At 42.3% G+C, this 26,074-nt stretch overlaps 1 protein-coding gene and 1 pseudogene across 1 annotated transcript; both read left to right on the forward strand.

Annotated features, from left to right (window-relative positions):
• Positions 1-20,846: 20,846 nt before the first annotated feature.
• LOC145974230 (uncharacterized) lies at positions 20,847-22,084 on the forward strand (annotated as a pseudogene).
• A 191-nt stretch (positions 22,085-22,275) lies between these two features.
• On the forward strand, positions 22,276-23,064 carry LOC145974232 (uncharacterized). The gene has a single exon (XM_083104036.1). It carries the CDS (start codon positions 22,276-22,278, stop codon positions 23,062-23,064), a length of 789 nt encoding a protein of 262 aa, XP_082960162.1.
• The last annotated feature ends 3,010 nt before the right edge of the window (positions 23,065-26,074 follow it).

Genomic DNA, 26,074 nt, shown 5'->3' on the forward strand with positions numbered 1-26,074 from the left:
AATAATGAATACCGCGGTTTTGGCTCCTTTAATGACATCCGTCTGTCGCAAATAAAATAATTAATTACAATAATGGATCTACTCGCCACACGCACAGTTGACAGAATCGATTATAGATGCGAGTCGATTATTCAGATCTACTACTTTAACGAAAGAATTGAGCGACTACTAACGTATCTTACATAGCCGATTGAATCTAGACCTGAAAAATTATAAATAACCAGGAAGTATCAACCGATTTGAGCCTCGGGAGTATGCGAGCCGACGCCGCGACGTAGTTGCCGGTTATCGAGTACCGCAATCGCCTTCGGGCGTGAGCTCTTCGTATCGAAAGTTTAACAGGCAAAGATTCTCACAAAATCACTATAAACGCAACAAGAAAGACAATTAATTTGCCCGTCGATTATCGGTATATTACGCGTTAACGACAAGAATTTAGACAAGACTCGATAACTCAATAAAAGGCCCATTAAATTCAACGCGCACAACTACCCTCTATAATATAATACACGGAATGCGAGTCGACGCTGCAACGCAATTGCTAGCTATCGAATCTCGAGATCGCCTTATGTGTGGGGCTCAGTTAAAGTAATTTTTACGGACGAAAATTTACAGTTAACAATAATAATCGTACAATAAACACGTAAAGTGACTGTCGGCGCGCAACTGGGAGAGAGGGCACTTAATTTTACGCAAGCTCGAACAAAGTCTTTAGGCCGGCCGTCGTACGGTAAGACGCAAATATCGAGAACGCGGAAAAACGAAATTTACAATGAAATTTAGTGACGGCAGCTATACGGCCCCGACCCTGTTCGAGCTAATTCTACCTTATTACACAAAAAAAAACGGCCAGATGGGGTCGACGCTTGTCTCACCGGTGACTCCTTGCGGTTCTCCGTGCTCTCGGCATCCACTCGTCGGATCGATACCTTTGGGCCGTCGTTCCCTTCGCCGGTCCGCCGAACAGTGGCGAGCGGCAGTCCCGTCGGAATCACGCCGGCGAATTAATTGGTAATTGGGCCACCTGCGGCGCTTCCGCAACCCTCAGGATCGTCGTGTGGCCCATTTTATCCCGCGGCCTTCAGGGCCGTACCTGTGCCTGTCGCACCCCGTTTTCCTTGGATTTTTCGTAATTTCTCTCGTCGGAGCCCGTCAGGGGGAATATCTTCGGCAGCCACTCGCCGTTGATTATAAGGTTCTTCTTGAGCTCTGTTCCGGCCGAGGTGGCTCCGGCGCGGGGTCCCAGTGTTAATTTCCCGCTGGTTGGCCTTCCCCGCTATCATTCTCCGTACCTGCTGGGCATATTAAGGTTCACAGGGCGGCAGCGACAGTCTTAAGTGGACTTTAGATAAATTGGCACAACCAAATAATACTTATCCTAGCGTTTCCCTCTAATCGGCGCCTCCACTCGCCCGTCTCCTTGCATGCTGAACTCCTTCCTTAAAGTTGGAGCCACCGGATGAAATCCCGTCCGCGTTTCCCATCACGCCCGCGCTTAAACCTAATCTTATTGCTAACAATTAAATATTTATGCCAGGGAGGCGAGTATAACCTCGCCTCCAATAGCCGCTCTCTCCCTAAATTAGGGGAGAACGAGGGCCCAAATTCACTCTCGGTCGGATCTCGCGATCCTTGTGGCGGACCACCAAGTGTCACGTCACAATACATATCATGTTTATATATTTTATATAAATGTATATGTCTACTTACCTTTAACATTCGCTTTTCATCACTTAAATGAAGCTTGCATGACCATTTTCACAAGATTAATTCCTTTTTAGACATTATATTTGTCATCAATTTTCTATTATTAAAAATAATGGCACATGATGCGATTTTTCGTACTAGATGCAATGCGCTCTAATAAATTATTAAATTCGCTGCATACTGCAATTTTAGTACATTTACTGGATCACTTACGATCTAAAACGGAAAATCTCATTGTGTGCATTTAGCGCAAACATTGATATAGAATGTGTGCTGTAGAATAATTAAAAGAGTCAGACACAATGAACGAAATAAGGAACAGTTTAATGTGTAGAATATATAAAAAACATATGATATGAAACGCTCGCTCTTTATTCGTTATGTTGAATACAATTTTCTGTTTGTTCTTTCGTTTATCGTGTCTTAACCATTTTCATGATACGATATACTAAAAGATTTTAATTATATGTTTCAGATATCAATGTAAACAAGTCTATATATAAATTAATAGATCCGATATTCATAAGTTTGTTCTCAATTTAAGATCTTAAACAGTTTTAAAAAACTAATACGCGGCCATTTAAAAATCGTATATATATATATATATATATATATATATATGTACTTATAAAACGATTTAAAGTGAGATCAAACTCTGAATATCGATCATATATAATAATTTTCTAAATTATGTATGTAATAATAAATTCTTATTTGTAGAAAAAGATTGCCGCAGCTGATAATTCAACAAGCATCTATATTAGTATAAATTTCTGAAATTGAAATTTATCATTGGCACAAGTGCGTATGCTATTTTCATCAGTTGCTGCAAACTTTAAAGGAATATTGGTCTTTTAAGCATCAAATAATATTTGTAATTTTATCTTCAATAAACATAATTTTTTTTTACAATTTTTGATATTATTTTTATTTAGAATTATATATTTCATCCATCCATCTTCCATGAATCCTTTATTATTGATCCATGCAACGTCGCTTAGTCGTCCACCAAAGCTCCGTGAACTTTTTTTTAATAATCCACGCAACGTCCGTTAGTCATCCATCGAGTCTCTTTGAACTCTCTATTAATAATCCACGCAACGTCCGTTAGTCGTCCACCGAGGATCCGTGAACCCTCTATTAATGATCCACGCAACATCCGTTAGTCGTCCACCGAGGATCCGTGAACCCTCTATTAATTATCCACGGAACGTCGATTGAGCGTCCATCGAGGCTTCGTAAATCCTCTGTTAATGATCCACGCAACGTCCGTTAATCATCCACAGAAGCTCCGTGAACTTTCTATTAATGATCCACGGAACGTCGATTAATCGTCCACGGAGGGTCTGTGAATTCTCTATTAATGGTCCACGAAATGTCGATGAATCGTCCACCGAGGCTCCGTAAATTCTCTATTAATGATCCACGAAACGTCAATTAATCATCCACCGAGGCTCTGTGAACCTTCTATTAATGATCCATGGAACATCGATTAATCATCCATCGAGACCTCACTTATCCTCTATTAATGTTCCACACAACGTCTAATGGATATCTTTAAAAACGTCTAATGGAGGTCCAATGGATGTACACAATGCGGAACTATGGATGTCTTGTGGTCGTCCATTGGATGTCTAATAGACGTCTAGTGGAAGTTTTAAATATCCATGATAGACGTCTAATGGACGTCCATTAGAGGTTTCTGTTCTATGTGGGTAGTATACCTTACTATGTACATTGTTCGTACGACGAATCTTTATCGGCGTACCATTCGCGTCGTAGCGCCGATTGTATAGCATGGTTCGCCGAAGACCTCAAAAATTTAGCGTTACGTGTAAAAAATATTTTAAAAACAAATGTCCCCATGGTAAATTTGACGCCCGAAGAGTGGGAAAAATTCCATAGCGCCACTCAATGTCATATGTGCGAAAAACCGTTCATGCAAGACGATACACGCGTTCGCGATCATTGCCATCTGACCGGACGGTACAGAGGTCTAGCACACTCAAATTGCAATTTAAATTATAAAGAATCTTTTTGTATTCCCATAGTTTTTCAAAATTTATCCGGTTACGATTCACACTTTATTATCGAGGAAATAGCTACAGCATTCGAAGGGAAAATCTACTTCCGATAACAAAAGAGAAATATATTTCGTTTACTAAAAATATTTGTATGGAAGAAGAATCAAAAACTCATGTAAAATTACGTTTCATCGATTCATACAAATTTCTCGCATCGAGTCTCGATAAATTGGCATCATTTTTGGACAAAGACAAACTTAAAATTTTAAAATCAGAATTTCAAAATTTATCAACAGAAAATTTCAATTTATTAACGCGAAAAGGTGTATTTCCATACGAATACATCGATTCCGTTGACAAGTTGCAAGATACGTGTTTACCACCGCGCGAATCGTTTTACAGTTCCTTGACTGGTGACACTGTATCCGAGAGCGATTACGCGCACGCCGAGAACATCTGGACGCGATTCTCCATTCAAACGCTAGGCGAATGTAGCGACTTGTACTTCAAAATTGATGTCTTGTTATTAGCCGACACTTTCGAAAACTTTCAAGATAAATGTATCGAAAGTTACGGACTCGACCCCGCGTATTACTATACTCTCCCCGGATACACGTGGGACGCCATGTTGAAGCATACCAAGATCACGTTCGAGCTGCTTACTGACATCGACATGGTTATGTTCATCGAACATGGTATACGCGGCGGTCTGAGTCAATGTTCGGGTAGATTCGCTCGCGCTAATAACAAATACATGGAGTCGTACGATCCAGCGAAACCATCATAGTACTTGACGTACTTTGATGTAAATAATTTGTACGGATGGGCAATGTGTCAACCGTTGCCTTACGCCGATTTTCGATGGGTCGATGACGTGACCAATTTTAACGTATCATCCATCGCGCTAGATTCGCCTACAGGCTATATCCTCGAAGTGGACCTCGAGTACCCGCAACATCTTCGCGATGCGCACACTGACCTATCGTTTTGCCCGACACGCGACAAACCACCTGGCAAGCGGGAATTCAAACTGCTTGCAACGCTATACGATAAGAAGCGTTACGTGATACACTACCGCAACCTGCAGCAGTGTACGCGTCACGGTCTTCGCGTAACAAAAATACATCGAATTTTACAGTTTTCTCAATCTCCACGGCTTCGAAATTACATAGAACTAAATACACATTTCAGAACATTGGCTAAAAATGATTTCGAAAAAAATTTATATAAATTAATGAACAATGCGGTGTTCGGTAAAACGATGGAAAATGTGCGCAATCGTGTCGATGTTAAATTATTAACAAAGTGGGATGATCGGTACGGCGCAGAGGCAATGATCGCGAAACCAAATTTCCACAGCAGAAGCGTTTTTTCAGAAAACTTAATCGCTGTGGAATTGCGTAAACTCGAAGTGAAATTCTACAAACCGATTTACGTGGGTATATGCATACTCGACATATCCAAGACATGTTTGTACGAATTTCATCACGAGTATATGACGCCAATGTATCGCGACAAATGCCGGGTAATGTACACTGCGTCTCAATAATTCGTTCCTTTTTCGGTGTAGAACGGTGTAGATGAGCGCGCCATCTCTAGGTCTCTTACGCGAACCTTTTCGCAGGGCTCGAATCCAGAGACCGAGCATATCTTAATTCTTGTATAATTGCTGGCTACAAACGACGCGTAAAAATGGGCGGTCGCACCGTTTATTAAATAATATATTATTCGCACACGCGATTATGTTTATATTTTGAATATAATGCATATATTAAATGATGCATAGCATAAAATAAAATAAAAATAATGCAAAAGACGCATTCAATGACTGCTTTAGCACGTTTAATTCGTTCTCACGCAAAAGATTTTATCCTACATTTTTATTATTCACTAAGTGTCGAAGAAAAAATGTAATGATGATCTTAATATAATAAAAGAACGCTTCCTATGCATCATATTGACAGCGTCTTTAATCGAATGTAATAAAATTTTACTGTCAATTGACCCCATTTTATTATTATTTCATCAATATTTAAGTAAAATCTCAGTTTTTAGTTAAATTTAGTACATTTTATGATACCTAACATAAAAATGTTTTCTTATTATTTTTTAATAGTATAATTTAATCTTTTCTTATATTTCACAGTATATCGTTATATTTCATAAGAAAAATTATTATTTTTTTTTAAATACATTCAGTAATTTTTCAATAACTTTTATTTCACTTTTCATCGATTTCATATAGTACTTTTAGCAAATTATTTCCATCAAGGAAGTGTTAAAAAAATAGTAAGAAATGATGAGGAGGAGAGAGAAGGAAGAAAAGCGCGTTAGAAACGGCAGAAAGTATATAAGGAAATACGAGAGCGGGAAGGGTGGAACGAAAAGAATGGGGAAAAGAAAAATTTGACTAATTTCTTCTTATATTTTTCTATAATAAACTTCTTAATATGTGAGCCCGAAGAGATGTTCCTTGTTTTGATGCGGGATCTACAATGCGACTCTGAAACTCGCATTGTAGACCTCGCATAATGTGAGTAGCGGCTAGAGGCGTTTGTCATTTGTCAGTCCGTGAAACAAAATCCTATCGCACAATGCTATTGTTTATCGCATATCTCTCGCGAAGCTTGGTGCAGCAGAATGGAAGCACAGCATACGATAAGCGCAGTAAATCGTGGCCGAATTGTTGGTATGTGGGAATGTGGTGCAAATCTCGATGAGATTTGTCAACGCATCCCATGTTGCGTCAAAACGGCACGAAAATGGATTAAGCGATGGCGCGAAAGTGGCGAAGAAGGATTGCGCGATGGATGTCGACATAATCATCGACCACGATTAACAACTGTGGAGCAAAATCACGATATTGTTAGGCAAGTAGATACTAATCCGTTTCTTCCGGTGTCTGATGCCATCAATGCACTGCAATTGCCTATTTCAAAAATGACAGCAATTCGACGCTTGCATGAAGCACACGTTCACTGTCATCGTCCTACGCGAAAGATTGCTCCTTCGCAAAGACATCGTGAAGATCGTGTTGCTTTTGCATTGCAAGAATTGATGACATCTCCAGAAGAGTGGGATGTTACTATTTGGACTGACGAGAAAGTATTTTGCTCGGCAGTTGATAATCGTATGCATGTATGGAGACCTGACAATCACAGACTTGACTCGAAATATGTCATTCCTCACGAGCGAAGTGGGCGTATCACTTGTGCAATGTGGGGTTGGATAAGTGCACATTGTCCAGGTGAACTAGTCGAAGTGTCGCCGCACATGAATGCTGATGAATATATAAATATTTTGGAGAACGTTCTGCTTCCGAGCGTACGAAATATTTATACAGAAGCGGAAGTGCCGAGATTTCGACTGGTTCAAGACAATTCCGCTGTGCATACTGCTCGCATTGTAAAAGAATGGTTCGCACATCATCCGGAGATTGTTGTTCTTGATTGGCCAGCGAAATCTCCCGATCTTAATTTGATCGAAAATGTGTGGGCGCAAATGGTGCGCAAGTGGATTCCTGGTCATGAAAGAACAAAAGAAGCTCTGTTTGCGCACGCGAAGAATATATGGGAAGCACTTCGATTCAAGGATGACTTTTTCGCCAACCTTCGTGATTCCATACCTCGACGGCTGCATCAAGTCATAGAGAGAAACGGATACTGGACGGATTATTAATTCGTTCCAATATTATACATAAAACGGTTCTTTTCAGAACCACCACAGCATTAAAACAAGGAACATCTCTTCGGGCTCACATATTAAGAAGTTTATTATAGAAAAATATAAGAAGAAATTAGTCAAATTTTTCTTTTCCCCATTCTTTTCGTTCCACCCTTCCCGCTCTCGTATTTCCTTATATACTTTCTGCCGTTTCTAACGCGCTTTTCTTCCTTCTCTCTCCTCCTCATCATTTCTTACTATTTTTTTAACACTTCCTTGATGGAAATAATTTGCTAAAAGTACTATATGAAATCGATGAAAAGTGAAATAAAAGTTATTGAAAAATTACTGAATGTATTTAAAAAATAATAATAATTTTTCTTATGAAATATAACGATATACTGTGAAATATAAGAAAAGATTAAATTATACTATTAAAAAATAATAAGAAAACATTTTTATGTTAGGTATCATAAAATGTACTAAATTTAACTAAAAACTGAGATTTTACTTAAAGATTGATGAAATAATAATAAAATGGGGTCAATTGACAGTAAAATTTTATTACATTCAATTAAAAACGCTGTCAATATGATGCATAGGAAGCGTTCTTTTATTATATTAAGATCATCATTACATTTTTTCTTCGACACTTAGTGAATAATAAAAATGTAGGATAAAATCTTTTGCGTGAGAACGAATTAAACGTGCTAAAGCAGTCATTGAATGCGTCTTTTGCATTATTTTTATTTTATTTTATGCTATGCATCATTTAATATATGCATTATATTCAAAATATAAACATAATCGCGTGTGCGAATAATATATGATTTAATGAACGGTGCGACCGCCCATTTTTACGCGTCATTTGTAGGCAGCAATTATACAAGAATTAAGATATGCTCGGTCTCTGGATTTGAGCCCCGCGAAAAGGTTCGCGTAAGAGACCTAGAGATGGCGCGCTCATCTACACCATTCTACACCGAAAAAGGAACGAATTATTGAGACGCAGTGTACACCGATACGGATAGTCTCATATATCACATTGAGTGCGCGGATGTGTATGAGAATATGAAGCGCGACGTCAACAGTTTCGACACGAGCGATTATGCGGTGGATAATGTGTACGGTATATCGCTTGTAAATAAAAAGGAACCGGGTCTAATGAAAGACGAAAACAACGGTACCATAATGACCGAATTCGTCGGGCTCAGAGCAAAGATGTACGCGTTACGAGTGAATGGGAAAAAGGACACAAAGAAAGTTAAAGGAGTCAAGAGTAACGTTGTCGCGAGAACGATAACGTTTGACGATTACACGCGGTGTTTAAACGAAGAAATTGAAATGACGTTTCAGCAGTCGTGTATACGATCTAAACTGCACCAAGTATACACGATCTGTGAGACGAAAATTGCTCTGAGTCCGTACGACGATAAGCGGTATATCCCGAAACCACCGATACGTTACCGTGGGGACATTATAGAATACCATTGTAAATAAATGTATATTTTGTTTATTATTAAATGTATATTTTGTACATAACCAAGTATATATATATTTTTATATTTTATACATATTATATATTTTTATATTTTCATAAATTTTATATTTTTTTATACACATATTTTATATATTTTAATAAATATTTATAATACATTATTTTTATGTATCCAAGAGTTGTATGATTTATCCATTCCCAACCATTTCACGTATACGTCATCACCCTTTTCCTGCAAAATTTTTTCCACGAGATATACGTCGGGATTAGCGACGCGTTGTAACTCATATTCGTAGAATCCTCCAGCGACGGGATTTCCACGCGAATCTTCGAGTATGAATGTCGCGGGATTAGTTTTCTGCACCTCGACAATCTTAAAAACTTCGGTCGTCCAATTAGGTGTGAAACCTTTTTCAAAGATGGTCTTGTATTTACTCACGCGTACCGAATCGCCTACTTTAAATTTTGTCGGAGCCGCAATTTTTACGTTAGTATACACCGTATTTAAAAGTTTCTCAGCAATCGCTGGAGTGACGTCGGCAGGTCTCATACCGATGGTGCGATGTTTTCGCGTATTGTACTCTGCAACGAGTCGAGATAGCTCGTCGATCCATTTGTAATTTCCGTTGAGTGTAAACATTTTCCACATATTGTTTTTCAAAGTACGGTTGAATCGTTCCACGACCGAGGCTTTCATAACGGAATACGTCGAGTAATGATTAATGTTGTGTTTCTTCATGAGTTTCTGCACACTCGCGTTGTAAAATTCTTTTCCTCTGTCGGTTTGAAAATTATTCGGACACCTTTTATCATCTCCAATAATCTTTGCGATCGTTTCAGACATTTCGTTTCCGCTCTTACTCTTGAGCGGTACGGCCCACGCACACTTGCTCAACACATCGATAACTGTGAGTATGTATTTATGACCCTTGTTGAGTCGAGAGTACGAACGCATGTCGACCACGTCCGCCTGCCACAGATCGTCGTATCCGCGTACAATGACGCGTCTTCGTGGAAAATTTCTTCTCGCCGGAGCATGTAGTTTCTCGACTAGTTGTCGCTTTTCGGAGGTGTTTTCCTTCTTTCGCACGTTTGATCGAGGCATAATTAATATTGCGATATTAGTATGTCTCGTTTACTGTGTCGAGTCAGATGTTGCATATCTCAGCACATTCTTTATCTCGTCCATCATTATTCGTAGCGCCTGCACGTGTGTTTCGAGCGCGATAATTTTTTGCTCAATTTCTCCCTGTCGATCTCTCAAAAGTTATCCAAAAGTTTATCCACGTATCGTTTGTTGACTGCGTCAGTATCAGTTTTTGGTTGCGCTACACGTTGAATCTTGCGCGACCTAGCGTCAAAGCCGGTAGTAGTCTGGCAGAGAGCGTTATCGCGAACGTAGTTTCTCAATAATCCATTCCATTGATAGTACAAATTATTCGACGTTCCGAGCGATAATCCAAATTTATTAATCGACATTTCGGTACCGAGAACATTGACCGAATGACACGTATCGTCGACGCATAGTTTAATTTATAATAATGCCGGCCTCGCGAAGTTCTTCGATAATTGACAAGATTTCATTGTCGTGAGCATTGTTGCCGGCTCGACGTGAGGCGTCCAGCAATCGCAAACGATCTACAAATTCGTTGGGATCGTTCCAATGCACGTAATGGATCATGTTGTCGCTTAGCGTCATGGTGCGCGGCGCGTCTATACCTCTTCCCACCTTTCTATCGGGGAATAATGGTGCAATTATATATTTGTACTTGTATCCTTTATTACTTTTAATAGGATTATTAACTTTGTTGTCACGTTTATGCGCATTTGTTGCTTTTAATATACTTTGATATTTATACAAATCGTCTTGAGTGTATTTTTTATGATTGGGAATATTTCTAAAAATCGAATCGTAGATACCTTCGGTTCCCGTATATTTTATTCCATCGATAATTATATTATCTTCCATGTCCACATCGAAATGTTTATCATCGAGCATCATTCCTTCGCTGGTAAATTTAACACCGTAGACGTAATCCATACTCGTATTTTTATCAACACTCATGATAGCTCCTATATATTTTTGCGCTAGTGGACCAAAATGATCTCGGAACGTTTTCTGACCTTCGGACGTTTCTAATTCATGTCGGACTGATGTTACAAACGAATCGGGCATGGTCTCGTAAATTTCTTTGACGGATGGGGATGGCATTGTTTGACGCGGTTGTACTTTTATCGGAGTAGAAACAGTAGCCATATTAGAAAATTGTTTCCTTCGTTTTGATCGATTCGGTGTCGAATATATCGGCGAATCGTTTATCGGCATATTTATCCGTGCTCGCTTTATTCCTTGCTTTGACTCTTTTATTTTTTCCTCGTGCTTCTCTCCAAACGTTAAACTCTATGGCTCGATTTTCGGCGCATCAGATTCCACAGTATTTTCGACAAGCTGTTTTAAAGGTTCGGCAATTGGCTTAAATTGTCTTTCCAATGCAACGTCTTCCTCCATTTTACCAGTTTTCAAAGCGCGATATTTTTTGCGAATTGATTCGCTCGTTTTTGCAATCTCTCTCGCAATCTTTTCACGATCGCCGTTCATGATGCTCGATCGATGACGACTGATCGCTTTACGGTATCGCAAAATCATTAAATCCTCTTCTATATCGTCCATTGATCAACATGCTGTCTTTATCAATGACTACGAAGCCATATTTGCGTTGCCAACATTTCTGACACAATGCACGAAAATCGTCGTAAGACATGTCGGTATTTACATGATTGTTGTACACATGTTTCAAGTTTGTGCCGTCTTGTTTAAATAAAATCAAAAGATTCGCATTGTCGCGTATAAGATGCTTAGGTATCTTGGCGTACGTTTGACAAAGATAGAAACAGTCGACGCTCGAGTGTTGACCCATTGCAAAGTACTCTCTTATCGTATCTTGCTTGTCGTATGCCACGTCATCAAAGATAAAGATGGAATTCGGAAGCGCCTCGCTCGGTGGAATGACATCGCTGTTATTAGAGAATGTAAAATAACCAATTTCGTCTATAGGCTATAGGTCTATAGTCTATAGTCTATAGGTCTATATGCTAGTAAATTTTCCAAGTATCTATATTTCGGTTGTTGAAGCGATTTCGAGTATACGTACACGTTCTCGAAACGTACACCGTACGGACTTTCTATCAAACTAATCAACACGTTTGTCTTACCGCAGTTCGAAGAGCCGCAAACGATACCACGTATAGTAGTCGGTAGCATGTTTCCATGCTTGCGTACTTTTTTCTCCGATATTAGTCTATCGTCGAAATTTGATACTTTGATTATCCGCGCTTGTCGCACGAACCGCATGTTTTCTCTTTCAAATCAATTTTGCGAATGATCACGATGGGGGAGACCTATTTATAGAGGTGTCACGATTCGAAACAGCTCAGTATCAAAAATGTTTCTCCTTCTGTCGGATAAAAGAGACATTCTCTGGCTTACCGCCGAACAACTGCAGTATATCCCAAAGATTGTTTTACTGCAAAATTTTGATGATTACGTGGAACGATTGTGGGACAAGCTTCCAGAATATATAAAGGCTGATTCGGAGGTTCGACAATATCGTTCGTGCATACGACATTACAATCAGCCGTAGCAGCGAACACACGTCGACGGTCCGCCACCGTTAATAAAAGATTGCTACGAATGTCAGCGAGAATCGTAAAAGGTAGCGGTCTCTTAAATCGTGCGATAAACACGCTTCCCATCGAATTACATATTCCCGGTTATCAGTTTTGCGGCCCGGGAATTCGATTAGAGAAACGATTAGCTAGAGGCGATCGATGCATCAATCCATTGGACGCCGCTTGTCGCGAGCACGACATTGCTTACTCGCGAAGCAATGACCTCGGTCAACGACACGTCGCGGATCGCATACTAGCTGCAAGAGCGCGAGAACGCATTACCGCGAGGGATTCGACTCTTGGCGAAAGAGCAGCCGCTACGACTGTTTGGGCGGCAATGAAGGCAAAGACAAAACTCGGCATGGGGATGAAAAAGCCATCGACGACAAAGAGGAGGAAAAAACGAATACTTCCAATAGCGAAACGCGGTTGTATTTTACCACTTTTACCGTTGTTGGGAGTTGTCGGTTCTTTGGCCGGCGGTGCGGCGGGAATCACAAAGGCGGTAAACGATAGCAAGGCGGCGCAACGTCAGTTGGAAGAGTTGCAGCATCACAATCGCGCTATGGAAGGTCGCGGACTTTATCTCGCTCCGTACAAGCGTGGACAGGGATTCTCAACAAAGTCTAAGAGAAAAAAAAAAACGTCGAAAAAACATTAAAAATGCCTACGGGTGCGACAACTAACGTGCAATTGGAACAATTGGCGAAACGTATGCACATATCTTTCTTTAGAGGTGTTTTCATGCGCAATAATTTACCGATAAATGGTATACGACGAAACGAGAGCGATATCGTCAATTTGGATGACGTTGATGGTCCCGGTACTCATTGTGTAGCGTACGCAAAGAGGGGAGATCGTGTCGTATATTTCGACAGTTTTGGAAATCTTCGACCACCCAAGGAACTTGTGCGATATTTCGGACGAGTGAAAATTGAATACAATTACGCATCTTATCAAAGTTACAATCAGAGCATCTGTGGACAGTTGTGTTTAAAATTTCTTCAAACAGTCGACGATCAATTTATATAATAAAGCCTGACAATCCATCGTCACGACTCAGTATTCGTTCGACATGTCACTGACACTTACGTTGACTGGCAGAAGCAGCGTTCTCGCTGTAAGCTATTTTCCCGCTATAGATTTGACCAATGCCGATTACGAGCTCGGATTAACTGATTTTGAAACTTATCATACGATTCCAAACGTAAATTTTTCGAATAATAAATTTTACTTTGGCAACGACGACACTGAAATTACGGTTCCCGAAGAATCGTACGAATTGCACGCTATAAATGACTATCTCAAACGCGCAATTTTGCAAGATGAACACCTTTCCAGAGATGTTGAAAACGATTATGATGAGGAATATTCAATAGCGCTCCGCGCCAATCATAGCACGCTAAAGAGCGAAATCAAATGCGCCTACAGAATAAACTTTACCAAACCCGATAATGTAGGATCCTTTCTTGGATTCCCGTCGAATCGTATATTGCAACCTCGCAAGTGGTACGAATCGGATGAACCGGTTAATATTATGAACGTAAATATTATTCGTATAGAATGTAACGTGACTACTGGTGCGTACAGCAATGGCATGCGCGTACACACGATACATGAATTTTCACCGAGCGTACGGCCAGTATATAAGATATCGGAAACACCGGCACAGATCATTTATCTGCCGATCATCGTACGGAGCATTACAGATTTAACGATACGTATTGTGGATCAAAGAGGTCGATTGCTCGATTTTCGAGGAGAGGAAATTACCGTAAGATTGCATATAAGGCGGCGACAAACATAGTATGCTCGTGCTGAACGAAACGGAGCACGCGAGAGACAATACTTTTACGAGGGACAATACTATTGCAGTAAGGCGAGCGGTATCGGGTGACAATAATAAGATAGCCGTTAAAAAGAAGCTGAGCGCGTTGAATCGTGAATTTTTAAAATCATTGGGATTCATCGTACGAAAAGAATGATTGATATTTTGAATATCGGAGGTGAGCCAGTCTTTGACGATCGCATCGTCAAGATTGAGACTCATACGTACAATCCGTACGCAAATACGACGCTTGGATACAGCGATGAGATACGAATACCTATACAACATCAGGATTTGTACACGTTACCGTGCGAAAGCTTTCTTTACATCGAGGGAAGGTTTAATGTGCGTAAAGCGAATGACGAAATTAAGGTTGTATTGGGAAACAATTGCGCCGCATTCATGTTTGATGAGCTTCGATACGAACTCGATGGAGTAGAGATTGATCGCAACAGAAATGTTGGAATAACTTCGACGCTCAAAAATTATGTCTCTCTAACGCACCAGAAAAGTATAAACTTGAAGAACGCTGCGTGGGATTTGACGTACAACGGTGACAAAAATTATTTCAACTATTGCGTACCGCTCAACATGTTGCTGGGATTTTGCGAAGATTATAAACGCGTTGTGATTAACGCTCGTCACGAATTGATTTTGATACGTTCGCGCAACGATAATAATTGTCTATTCGGACATCCATCGTCGGAAGCTGAGATTGAATTACTCAAGATACAGTGGCGTATGCCTCATGTAATATTGAACGAGATTAATAAATTGTCGATGTTGCGAATGTTGGAAAGCGGACGATACTTGAACATGAGTTTCCGATCTTGGGATCTATACGAATTTCCTCTGCTACATAGCACGACTAAGCATTCGTGGACCGTGAAAGCCACCTCCCAGCTAGAGAAACCACGATACGTGATCTTTGCACTGCAAACTGGTAAAAAGAATTCAGTGTCACAAGATGTTACATTATTCGATGACTGCAAATTGACCAACGTTAAACTCTATTTAAACTCGGAATTTTATCCCTACGATGATTTAAATTTAGATTTTGAAAAAAATAGATTCGCCGTCCTATTCGACATGTGCTCTCGTTTTCGCATCTTATTACGGATGCGATAACAGCACCACGCTATTAACCATTTCAAAGTTTCTACATTGCGGTCCTCTCGCGGTCATTGATTGCTCGCAACAAAACGAGTCTGTCAAAACTGCTACAGTGGACGTGAGAATAGAGTTTGAATGCAGGGAAAATATACCGGCGAATACTACCGCCTATTGTCTCATCTTGCACGATCGGGTTGTCGAATATAATCCATTGACCAATGTAGTCCGCAAAATTACATAAGTCAGCAAATATCCCCTCCATTGCATATGAAAAAAATATAAAAAATTGAGATGTTTGACGATCGACATCAGTCTGCGATCAGATCTTGTCATCATGGCTCCGCCAATGTTTGTAGATCTACAAGGATTTTTCGTTGGGAAAAATTTTGTCGTGAAGGAAGCTGCGGTTCTGAGAAAGGGATCCGTACTTTCTCATTACATTTTTACATGTCCCGAACCATGGCACAAGTTCACAAAATCTGAGAGATGCCAGGTTTTATGGCTGATGAAAAATCATCATGGATTATCGTGGAATGATGGACACGTTTTATATTGGAAATCGAAACGTTTAATTACGACGGCGGTGATGGGTGCAACGGGGGAGGATGATGATGCGTCACCTCTCGTGTACGTTAAAGGGCACGAAAAACGGCAATGGTTAGCCGATATACTGGACAATGATGCGAGAAACGATGTGATTATCGAAACTTTGGATGCAGACTATGAGGATGTAGCTTCTTTAAATAAGTTAGATGTTAAGAATACTGTGCGTTGTGAAAATCATGTAAAAAATTGCGCTTTACAAAATGTATTTAAGATTTATAATTGGTGGTTGAAACATCATGATAATGATTCATCGAATCCATATTTATAATAAATTGATGATGCGATATACTTTTATCGTCTTTCTTATTCTCTCCTTTCTTTCCTCATCTCTATCTATGTACGTGTGCAGTATCGTGTTTCCGTACATGACACAGCTGCCACAGATATTGTATTTCGATACATGGTGATACATTGTAATACATTTAAATATTTGATAATTGAATATAGTTTTGCGTTTGATAGCTGTTGATTTCCGTTCAACAGTTGTTCATTTCTGTTCGACGAGCGTTCGTTTCCGTTCGACGGTCGTTCATTTCCGTTCGACGAGCGTTCGTTTCCGTTCGACGGGCGTTCGATGACCGTTCATTTCCGTTCAACGGTCGTTCGTTTCCGTTCGACGGGCGTTTGATAGCCGTTCGTTTCCGTTCGACAGCCGTTCAACGGGCGTTCGTTTCCGTTCGACGGGCGTTCAATTACCGTTCGATAGCCGTTCGACAGTCGTTCGTTTCCGTTCGATGACCGTTCAATTACCGTTCGATAGCCGTTCGTTTCCGTTCAACAACCGTTCAATTACCGTTCGATGACCGTTCGACGGTCGTTCGTTTCCGTTAGACAGGCGTTCATTTCTGTTCAATTGTCGTTCGATGACCGTTCAATTGTCGTTCGATAGCCGTTCGATGGGCGTTCATTTCCGTTTGATGACCGTTCGACGGTCGTTCGTTTCCGTTCGACGGGCGTTCGACAGTCGTTCGATGACCGTTTAATTACTGTTCGAGCAGGGTTGACACATTATATTATAATGTTATATTATATCATGCTAATTTGCATGGGAACATGCATACTTTTGTCTTACGACGCGTCTTTAATAAAGCGATAATGATACGTCCCTATTCTAAAGTTTCGTGCCGAGATCTCGTTGTCTCCTCACAAAGTCGCGGTATGATAGTATTAATATTATATTATATATCACGCTGAGTTGCATGGGAACGCGCATACTTTTGTCTTACGACGCGTTTTTGATATGGTGATAATGCCACATCTCTACTATAAAATCTCGTGCCGAGACCTCGTTCTCTCATCAGAAAGTTGTTGACAGTGCGCGAGTCGAGAAGTACGTGTTAAAAAGTTAAATTAAAAAAAATGGATCAAACGAATATTTACCCCCAATGGAAAAGAGCATTTTTTGACATCCTATGCATAGTATTTATGAAGTTGACGTTCCTGTGGAATGTAAGTATCGTTTTTGTGAATATTTTGTAAAAAATTGTGTATTTATATTAATTATATTTTTTAAATAAATTTTTGTGTAGTTCCAGGACCAGGTAGAAATTCCCGGGTTCGTCAACATTGAACGTCAACGCTGGATGCGGGCGGTGCGCCGGGCCGAGAGGGAGGACTTCTCCTATATGTGGGGCGACGCCCCGGAGAGTCGCCAGGTCGAAGATATTTTCGACCTGCGGCGGCTCTTCGGGGAAGAGCCCTACGATGAAATAGAAGAAAATTGGGAACAAGAAAATTGGAACATTGAAGAAGAGGAAGAGGAGCAGGAGGAGGAAGAGGAAAGAGAAGAGGAGGAAGAGAAGGATGGGGAAAGAGAAGAGGAGAATGAGGAGCAGGAGGAGGAGGAGGAAAGAGGAGTGGACGAACAGGAATGGATCGATAGATGTAAGTGTTTTTTTATAAATCTTATCGTAATATATTTCTATTAACGCAGCATCTTTTTTCTGTTCCAGGAGCGGCCTCCCCCTTAGCCCGGCGCATCCCCCCCCATATATATATATATTTTTTTTTTATTTTTTATATTTTTATTATATTATTATTATATTATTATTATTAAATATTATTATATATTATATATTAAGCACACACACACACATTTTAAAATAAATTTTATATTTTAATTTAAAAAAAATGTATTTATTTACGCGCCTCTCCTTGCGTTCCCATCCTTTGATATCTCTCTCTCTTGCGCTAGTTGTAAGTCTCGCGATATCTTCGTAGCGTTCTCTCTCGCGCGTTAGTTGTAAGTCTCGCGATATCTTCGTTCTCTCTCGCACGCGTTGTTCTCGCGCTCTCTCGCTCTCTCTCGCTCTCTCTCGCACGCGTTGTTCTCGCGCTATTATCGTTCTAAGTCTCGCGATATTATAGTTCTCTTTCGTATGCGTTCTCTTCGCGCTATCGTTCTCTCTCGCACACGTTGCTCTTGCAATATCGTTCTCTTTCGTACACGTTGTCTCGCGATATTATCGTTCTCTCTCTTTCATATGCTCGTCGCTCACTCACTTACCTTTGCGTCGTCCTTCTCCCACCTATGCAGCATCTTACAATGCGTCGTCCTTGTCCCACGTTGACACCATCCTTGTCACACGTTGATGTCATCCTTGTCGCACGTTGATGCCATCCTTGTCGCACTGTCCTCTTCACACACTTAGCGCTATCCTTTTCCCACACTTAGCGCTATCCTTTTCCCACAACTAGAGCTATCCTTCTCACACCACCGTCTTCTTTCCGCGGATCCCCCTTCTCCTCGAGGACCCCCTCGTCCATCGCTCGTGCCGCGGATTCCCCTTCTCCGCGCGGACCCCCTCGTCCATCGCTCGCGCCGCGGATCCCCCCTTTCCCGCGCGTGACGTCATCCCCCCCGCAAGTGACGTCACCCCCCCGCGTGACGTCACCCTCCCGGTTCCCCTCGCCCCTCACCCCCCCTGAGATCCCTGAGTTAGAACCGGCCTAGTCTCACTACTCATGGATTCATTTAAATATGAAACAAGTATTAGGATATTGGTTTTTAGGTTCTAAAGACAATTCAAATAAAACACACAATATTATATTAACAACTATAGAAGCCATTATGGAAATAGGGTTAATAGTAAAATGTACAGGGATGGGAAAGTTACTTTTTAAAAGTAACTCGTTACCGTTACTCGTTACAAAGTAAAAAAGGTAACTCGTTACCGTTACTCGTTACCGAGTAAAAAAAGTAACTTGTTACCGTTATTAGTTACTTATTTATAAAAGTAACTAGTTACCGTTATCGTTACTTCAAAAATAACGATTCATTACTTTTCCCGTTACTTTTAATGTTAAAACAAGATAGAATTAAATAAAAAATTTACTTTGGTAATATTTTTTATTAAAATATTAATAAAAGCAACAAATTTTTTATTTTAAATTTACAAAACCGTAAAAAATTTAAAGAGATATAGATTTTAAAGCACTTAACATGTAACTTCACATGTAAAAAAATTTTAATTTCTATTAAATTTATAAATATAGCTAAATTTACATTCTTTTTGTGCCCTCGTCCAATATTACGTCAAACTCAAAAGCTGGCCAATCACATCCATTCCTCAGAAGAACGGAATAACTGTGATTGACCAATGATGTCATTAATCATGCTCTCTCAGAGCAATAAATTTCATCCGAAGTATTATCGAATTTTATATGAATGTCGACCGATGACTAAAAATTGAATATGACAGAAATACGTTGTCATAAGTATTTTCAAAATATGAAAAGTGTGGCGGTACACGCCACACGAGACGCAATAATACGTCTCGCGATAGCGCGCCGACTCCGAGTACACGCGCCAACTTGGCTTTCTCGCGAGCGGCTAGTAAGCCGCGCGCCAAGTACCGAGCACCGCCGCCAAGCGTCGCACGCTAACTGTGCTTTCCCGTAAGCCAAAGTCAACTCACGGGAAATATAAGAGGGACCCCCGCGGAGTGAAATCACCTTTTCTTCGATCACTCACCATCGAGTCAGGAAGAAGCAGAAGAATCCATACCAAGAGATCATTAACAGGACACCACGGCGACCAAGGAGAACGAGCCTCCTCTTGAAGAGATTTCTTCAAGGAAGAAGACGAGGCCAGCACCACTCTTCTCCGGGAAAAACCGGAAGGTCGACAGACCAGGGGCATCCCTGCCCCTACAAGAGACCGTCTCGACTAGAGGCGACTCTCATCCTGCGGTGGGACTTCGGGATCCTCCACCTCGCAACAAGAAGCGAATCCTGGGAGTCCGTGTTCCCACGCCTGCCGCCAGGAGTATCAGGAAGGTCATATACGACCCTTCCCTGACACCGAGTATAAGACGACGATCCCAGCCTTTCCGCCGCTCAGTAAACGTAGTCCGACCTCACATCAAGAGGAAGCCTAGCGGGTCCAGGAACGCCCTCCTGCTGACGGAGCCAACGAGGTCGCCACTTTCGACCCCGGCTCCTGTACCCTTCACGGAGACCATCCGGTGGTATACGCCACCACGTCTGTCTCCAGTACCGCCGGAGGTTGTTTGCGCACCCAATTCTAGAGCCACGCAGACCATCGCAGAAACCGCGGTGACGCAGACCACCACAGACACCCAGACGATCGGAACCCAAAAAGGGTCCAGCAGGCTCCGAGTCCGGGACGCCAGTACGCAGACCGAGCCCCCAGGAGCACGACTTCACTACACCAGCAGAAATCCTCCTTATAGGCGTTCTCGCTACCAATATTAATATTTAACATACAGGGTCCATTATGAAAGTAATGCGCATGATTTTATTGTGACGCGACTATCCATCGTAGCGCGCTCGGACCGGTCGGAAAATGTGGTGTGAGGTCTGCCCGTTCAAACGCGCCCGGTCTCAGTTCGCTCCGAGCAGTGAGAGCGGAAGGACGTGTCTTTGCGTGAAGTGTGTTTTTTGTCTTTGTAACACGGCGTGATGGACGGTTCGCTTGAACAGCGGTACGCCATCAAGTTTTGCGTGCGGCTTGGAAAGAATGTTACCGAAACATTCCAGATGCTTCAAGAGGCCTTTAAGGACGACTGCATTTCAAGATCACAATCCGGGAGGTGGCACAATGCGTTCAAGGAGAGCCGGGAGAAGGTCGTTGACGAACGCCGTTCTGGACGCCCAATAACGGCCAGAACCGACGAAAATGTGACGCGCGTGCGCCAAGTTTTGCGTTTTAACCGTCGATTGAGCATCCAGCAAATCGTTGACACCCTAAACTTGTCCACATTTGCGGTACATGGGATTGTGACCGAGGATCTGCAAATGCGAAAGGTCTGTGCGAAGCTTGTGCCGAAGGTGTTGACGGACGAGCAGAAAGAATCTCGAGTTTCGCGCTGTAAAGAATTGTTGGGTTTAATTGAAAATGATCCGGACTTTTTAAACTCTGTCGTAACCGGAGACGAATCCTGGATGTTCGAGTACGACCCAGAAACGAAAAGGCAGAGCTCCGAGTGGCACACAAAATCCTCTCCCCGCCCCAAAAAAGCGCGCATGAGCAAGTCTCGCATCAAAACCATGCCCATTGTCTTCTTTGACGTCCGAGGAATCGTCCATTTTGAGTTTGTACCGCAAGGACAAACTGTCAACGCAGCCTTTTACTTGGAAGTGCTCAGGAGATTGAAACGCCGGGTCGCGCGTGAGGGCTGACATCAAAGACGCGGTCAAACTCCACCACGACAATGCCCCCAGCCACACGGCCTTCATCGTAACCAACTTCCTGGCCCGAAGCAGCACCCCAGTGGTCCCCCAGTCCCCTTACAGTCCCGATTTAGCTCCCTGTGACTTTTTTTTGTTCCCCCGACTGAAGAGAGAGCTGAAAGGAAAGCATTGGGAGTCCGTGGAAAACATCCAAACGCATGTTACAACGTTCTTGAAAGGCATTCCTGTGGAGGAGTTTCAGGGTGCCTTCCAGGCGTGGCAGACACGTCTCCGCAAGTGCATTGATGCAGGAGGGGACTATTTCGAAGAATTTTAAGCATTTGTACCGATAGGATCAATAAATATATTTTTCCCAGAAAATGCGCATTACTTTCATAATGGACCCTGTATTTATGTACAATATATAGAATAAATGCTCTTTTACCTATTCTACCGTGTGATCAATAAGTAGAACCAGTCATACACCCTGCGGTTCCCTACAAATTGGTGACCCCGACGCACACGGTAGTAAGATGGAGGGCGAAGCGAGAGAAGTCGTTCATAAAGTGGCAGTTAAGATTCTCCCCTTCTGGAATGATGAGCCAGAGTTATGGTTTGCACAACTGGAGGGCCAATTCATACTCAGCGGCATAACGCAGGATTCCACGAAATATTCCTACGTTCTCTCCCAGTTAGATTCACGTCAAATAAAAGAAGTTAAGGATATAATCACGCAAGCCCCCGAAGCGGATAAATACGGAACCATAAAAAGAGCTCTCATTCAGCGAATGTCGATCTCCCAGGAGCAACGGACGCGACAGTTACTAGAGCTCGAAGAAATCGGCGATCGCAAACCCTCGCAATTCTTACGGCACCTGCGCACATTGGCAGGAGAAAATGTACCTGACTCTCTTCTAAGGACACTTTGGCTCGGTAGACTTCCCAATCAGATGCAAGTAATTTTCGCAACCCGCACTGAAGATCGCCTCAACGAAGTAGCTGAGCAAGCCGACCGCATTCATGAGATGTCATCACGGGCCATCGTAGCGGTTACCAATGCTCCGAAAGAAAAGGGGACATTGGAAATGCAAATCCAAGCGTTGACGAAACAAGTGGCAACCCTAGCCACGCATCTCGCAAGGGGAAGAACGAAAGAGAAGAGCAAGGATAAAAGGAACCGAAGCCGAAGCCGAAGTCAGGCTACAAACAAAGAGTACAACAAAAGTCACTGCTTCTACCACAATAGATTCGGTGAAAAGGCTAAAAAATGCACACAGCCATGCACCTACAAGAATTCGGAAAAAGATCAGGGCAGCCACTAATGGCGGCCTGTGGCTCCGCCCCAAAACCCTGCCGCCTCTACGTAACGTGTCGAACAACTAAAGAACGTTTTCTCGTGGACACGGGCTCCGATGTCAGCGTATATCCCCGCTCAATGACAGCAGGACGCAAGTTGCCAACGAATTATGAATTATTCGCAGCAAATGGTTCTCCAATCACTACTTACGGGTGGATTACGCTACAACCGAACTTAGGACTACGACGTTCATTTCTATGGCGTTTCGTCATAGCAAACGTCACATCACCCATCATCGGAGCAGACTTCCTAGCCTACTACCACCTCCTACCAGACTTACGAAGAGGAGTACTGGTGGATGGAAGAACGGAGTTACTTATAAAGGGTACAACAGAAGCAGGATCTATCGAATCAATAAAAGTGCTAGCAAACGAAAACAAATATCACCGCATCCTGGCAGAATTTCCCGAGATTACAAGGGCTACTGCTAGGGCACGAACTATCAAACACTCCACAGTACATCATATTGTAACTACAGAGGGACCACCGGAGGCATGCCGTCCTCGTCGACTAGATCCAAAGAAACTAAAGGCAGCGAAAGCGGAATTCAATATACTACTTCAGGAGGGAGTCATACAAGCGTCAAAAAGTCCTTGGTCAGCTCCTTTGCACATGGTTCAGAAAAAGGAGAATGCGTGGAGACCTTGCGGAGACTACAGGCGCCTTAACGCAAGAACAGTGCCAGATCGCTACCCGATTCCGCATATAGAAGACTTCTCACACTCTCCATAACAAGAAGATCTTTTCGACACTGGACCTGGTTCGGGCATATAATCAAATTCCGGTACATCCAAATGATGTACTGAAGACAGCAATTACCACTCCCTTCGACCTTTTTGAATTCCGCTGCATGCCGTTTGGTCTACGCAACGCGGCACAGACATTCCAACGTTTCATAAATGAAATCACGAGCGACTTGGAATTCTGCTACGCCTACATTGATGACATTCTGGTTGCCTCCGACAACGAAGAAGAACATGAAGAGCATCTACGCAAACTCTTCAAGCGACTAGAAGAAAACGGCATTCTGCTAAGCCCCGCCAAATGCAACTTCGGAGCTAGACAAGTACTCTTCCTAGGGTACGAAGTTTCGGAAAAAGGGACACGACCTCCACCAGACAGAATAGAGGCGATAAAAAGTTTTCCCAAACCACAGAATATTCAACAACTACGACAATTCCTGGGAACACTGAATTTCTATCGTAGATTCATCCCCGACGCTGCAAGGGAACAAGTATTACTAAACGACGTGTTCAGCGGTCCAAAGTTGAAAAAGAAATCGCCAATCACATGGAGCGTAGAATTAGACGAGGCCTTCCAAAAATGCAAAGAAAGCCTTGCCAGGGCAACCTTGCTGACACATCCCAATCCCGAAGCGGATATCACACTCACAACAGACGCATCCGATAAAGCAATGGGCGCGGTGATACACCAGCGGATCGGAGAAGAAGAGCAGCCACTAGCCTTCTTCAGCAAAAAGTTTAATCCAGCACAGCAAAAATACAGCCCCTATGACAGAGAGTTATTAGCGATTTATGCCGCCATTAAGCATTATCGCCATATGCTCGAAGGAAGAGACTTCACGGTTTTTACAGACCACAAGCCGATCACATACGCCTTCCAGCAAGACCCACTGCATAGCTCACCAAGACAGGCCAGGCACCTACCCAGTATATCGGGCAATTTACTACCGATATACGACACATTTCAGGAAAAGACAATACGATTGCTGACGCACTGTCAAGAGTCGAAAAGATCCAGGTAGCAATTAACCTAGAAGATCTGGCAAAAGCTCAAGGAGACGACACTGAGTTACAAGAGCTAATAAACAAGGACTCGTCGTTGAAGCTTCAGAAGATACAGATCCCGGGGACAAATTCCACTCTATATTGTGACACAGCAACACCGATCGCAAGACCATTCGTCACAAAGGAATATAGAAGGCAAGTGTTCCAATCACTACACAGCCTATCACACCCCGGAACCAAAGCAACTGCAAAATTGGTCGCAGAGCGATATGTATGGCCAAGAATAAAAGCGGATTGCCATCAATGGACACAGGCCTGTATCAACAGTCAACGAGCCAAGATACAAAGGCACAATCGGACACCTCTCGGCAGCTTCAAGAATCCTTCAAAACGGTTCGAACACATACATATAGACCTTCTCGGACCTCTACCCATTTCAAGAGGCTATAGGTATTGCCTCACGGTAATCGACCGATTTACCAAATGGCCCGAAGCTATACCGGTAGCAGACATAACAGCAGAAACGGTAGCCCAGAATCTATTCACCCACTGGATTGCAAGATTCGGCACACCTGTTCGGATTACAACGGATCAAGGGAGGCAGTTTGAGGCCGACTTGTTCCGCCAACTTACCAAAATAACAGGTACAACGCACATTCGCACGACGGCCTACCATCCTGCAGCAAACGGCATGATTGAACGCCTCCATCGGCAGATAAAAACGGCAATAAAATGCCATGCAACAGAAGCATGGACGGAAGTACTACCAGTAGTCATGATGGGAATCAGAGCAGCCTTCAAAGAAGACCTGCAGGCAACACCGGCAGAGTTAGTGTACGGACAAACAATAAGACTACCCGGTGAATTCCTACAAGAGTCACAAGACGCAACAGAAAACTCAAATGACTTCATACTCCGACTCAGGCAAACTATGAAGAAGCTACGACCACAACCAATTAGAAGACACGGAACACCAGCAGTCTTCGAGCACAAAGACTTGGAAAAGGCTTCGCATGTATTCCTCAGGCACGACGCACCAACACGAGCACTCCAGCCTATATATGAGGGCCCGTACGAAGTTCTCAACAGGGCAGAGAAGGTCTACAAGCTACGGATCAACAGAAAAACTGTTCACGGAACAAAGGACCGATTGAAGCCAGCTTACATATTGGCAGAAGATCCAATCCATATAAGAGAGCAAACAGAAACTCAAGATGCTCCAGCAGT

This window comes from Camponotus vicinus, unplaced genomic scaffold (assembly GCF_025532165.1).
Source record: "Camponotus vicinus isolate PSW18456_S1 unplaced genomic scaffold, iyCamVici1.0 SCAF_7, whole genome shotgun sequence".
Lineage (NCBI taxonomy): Eukaryota > Metazoa > Arthropoda > Insecta > Hymenoptera > Formicidae > Camponotus > Camponotus vicinus.

What these genes read in the sequence shown, in the direction of transcription:
- LOC145974232 (XM_083104036.1), top strand. Translation starts at nt 22,276, where the DNA reads ATGGAGGGCGAAGCGAGAGAAGTCGTTCATAAAGTGGCAGTTAAGATT.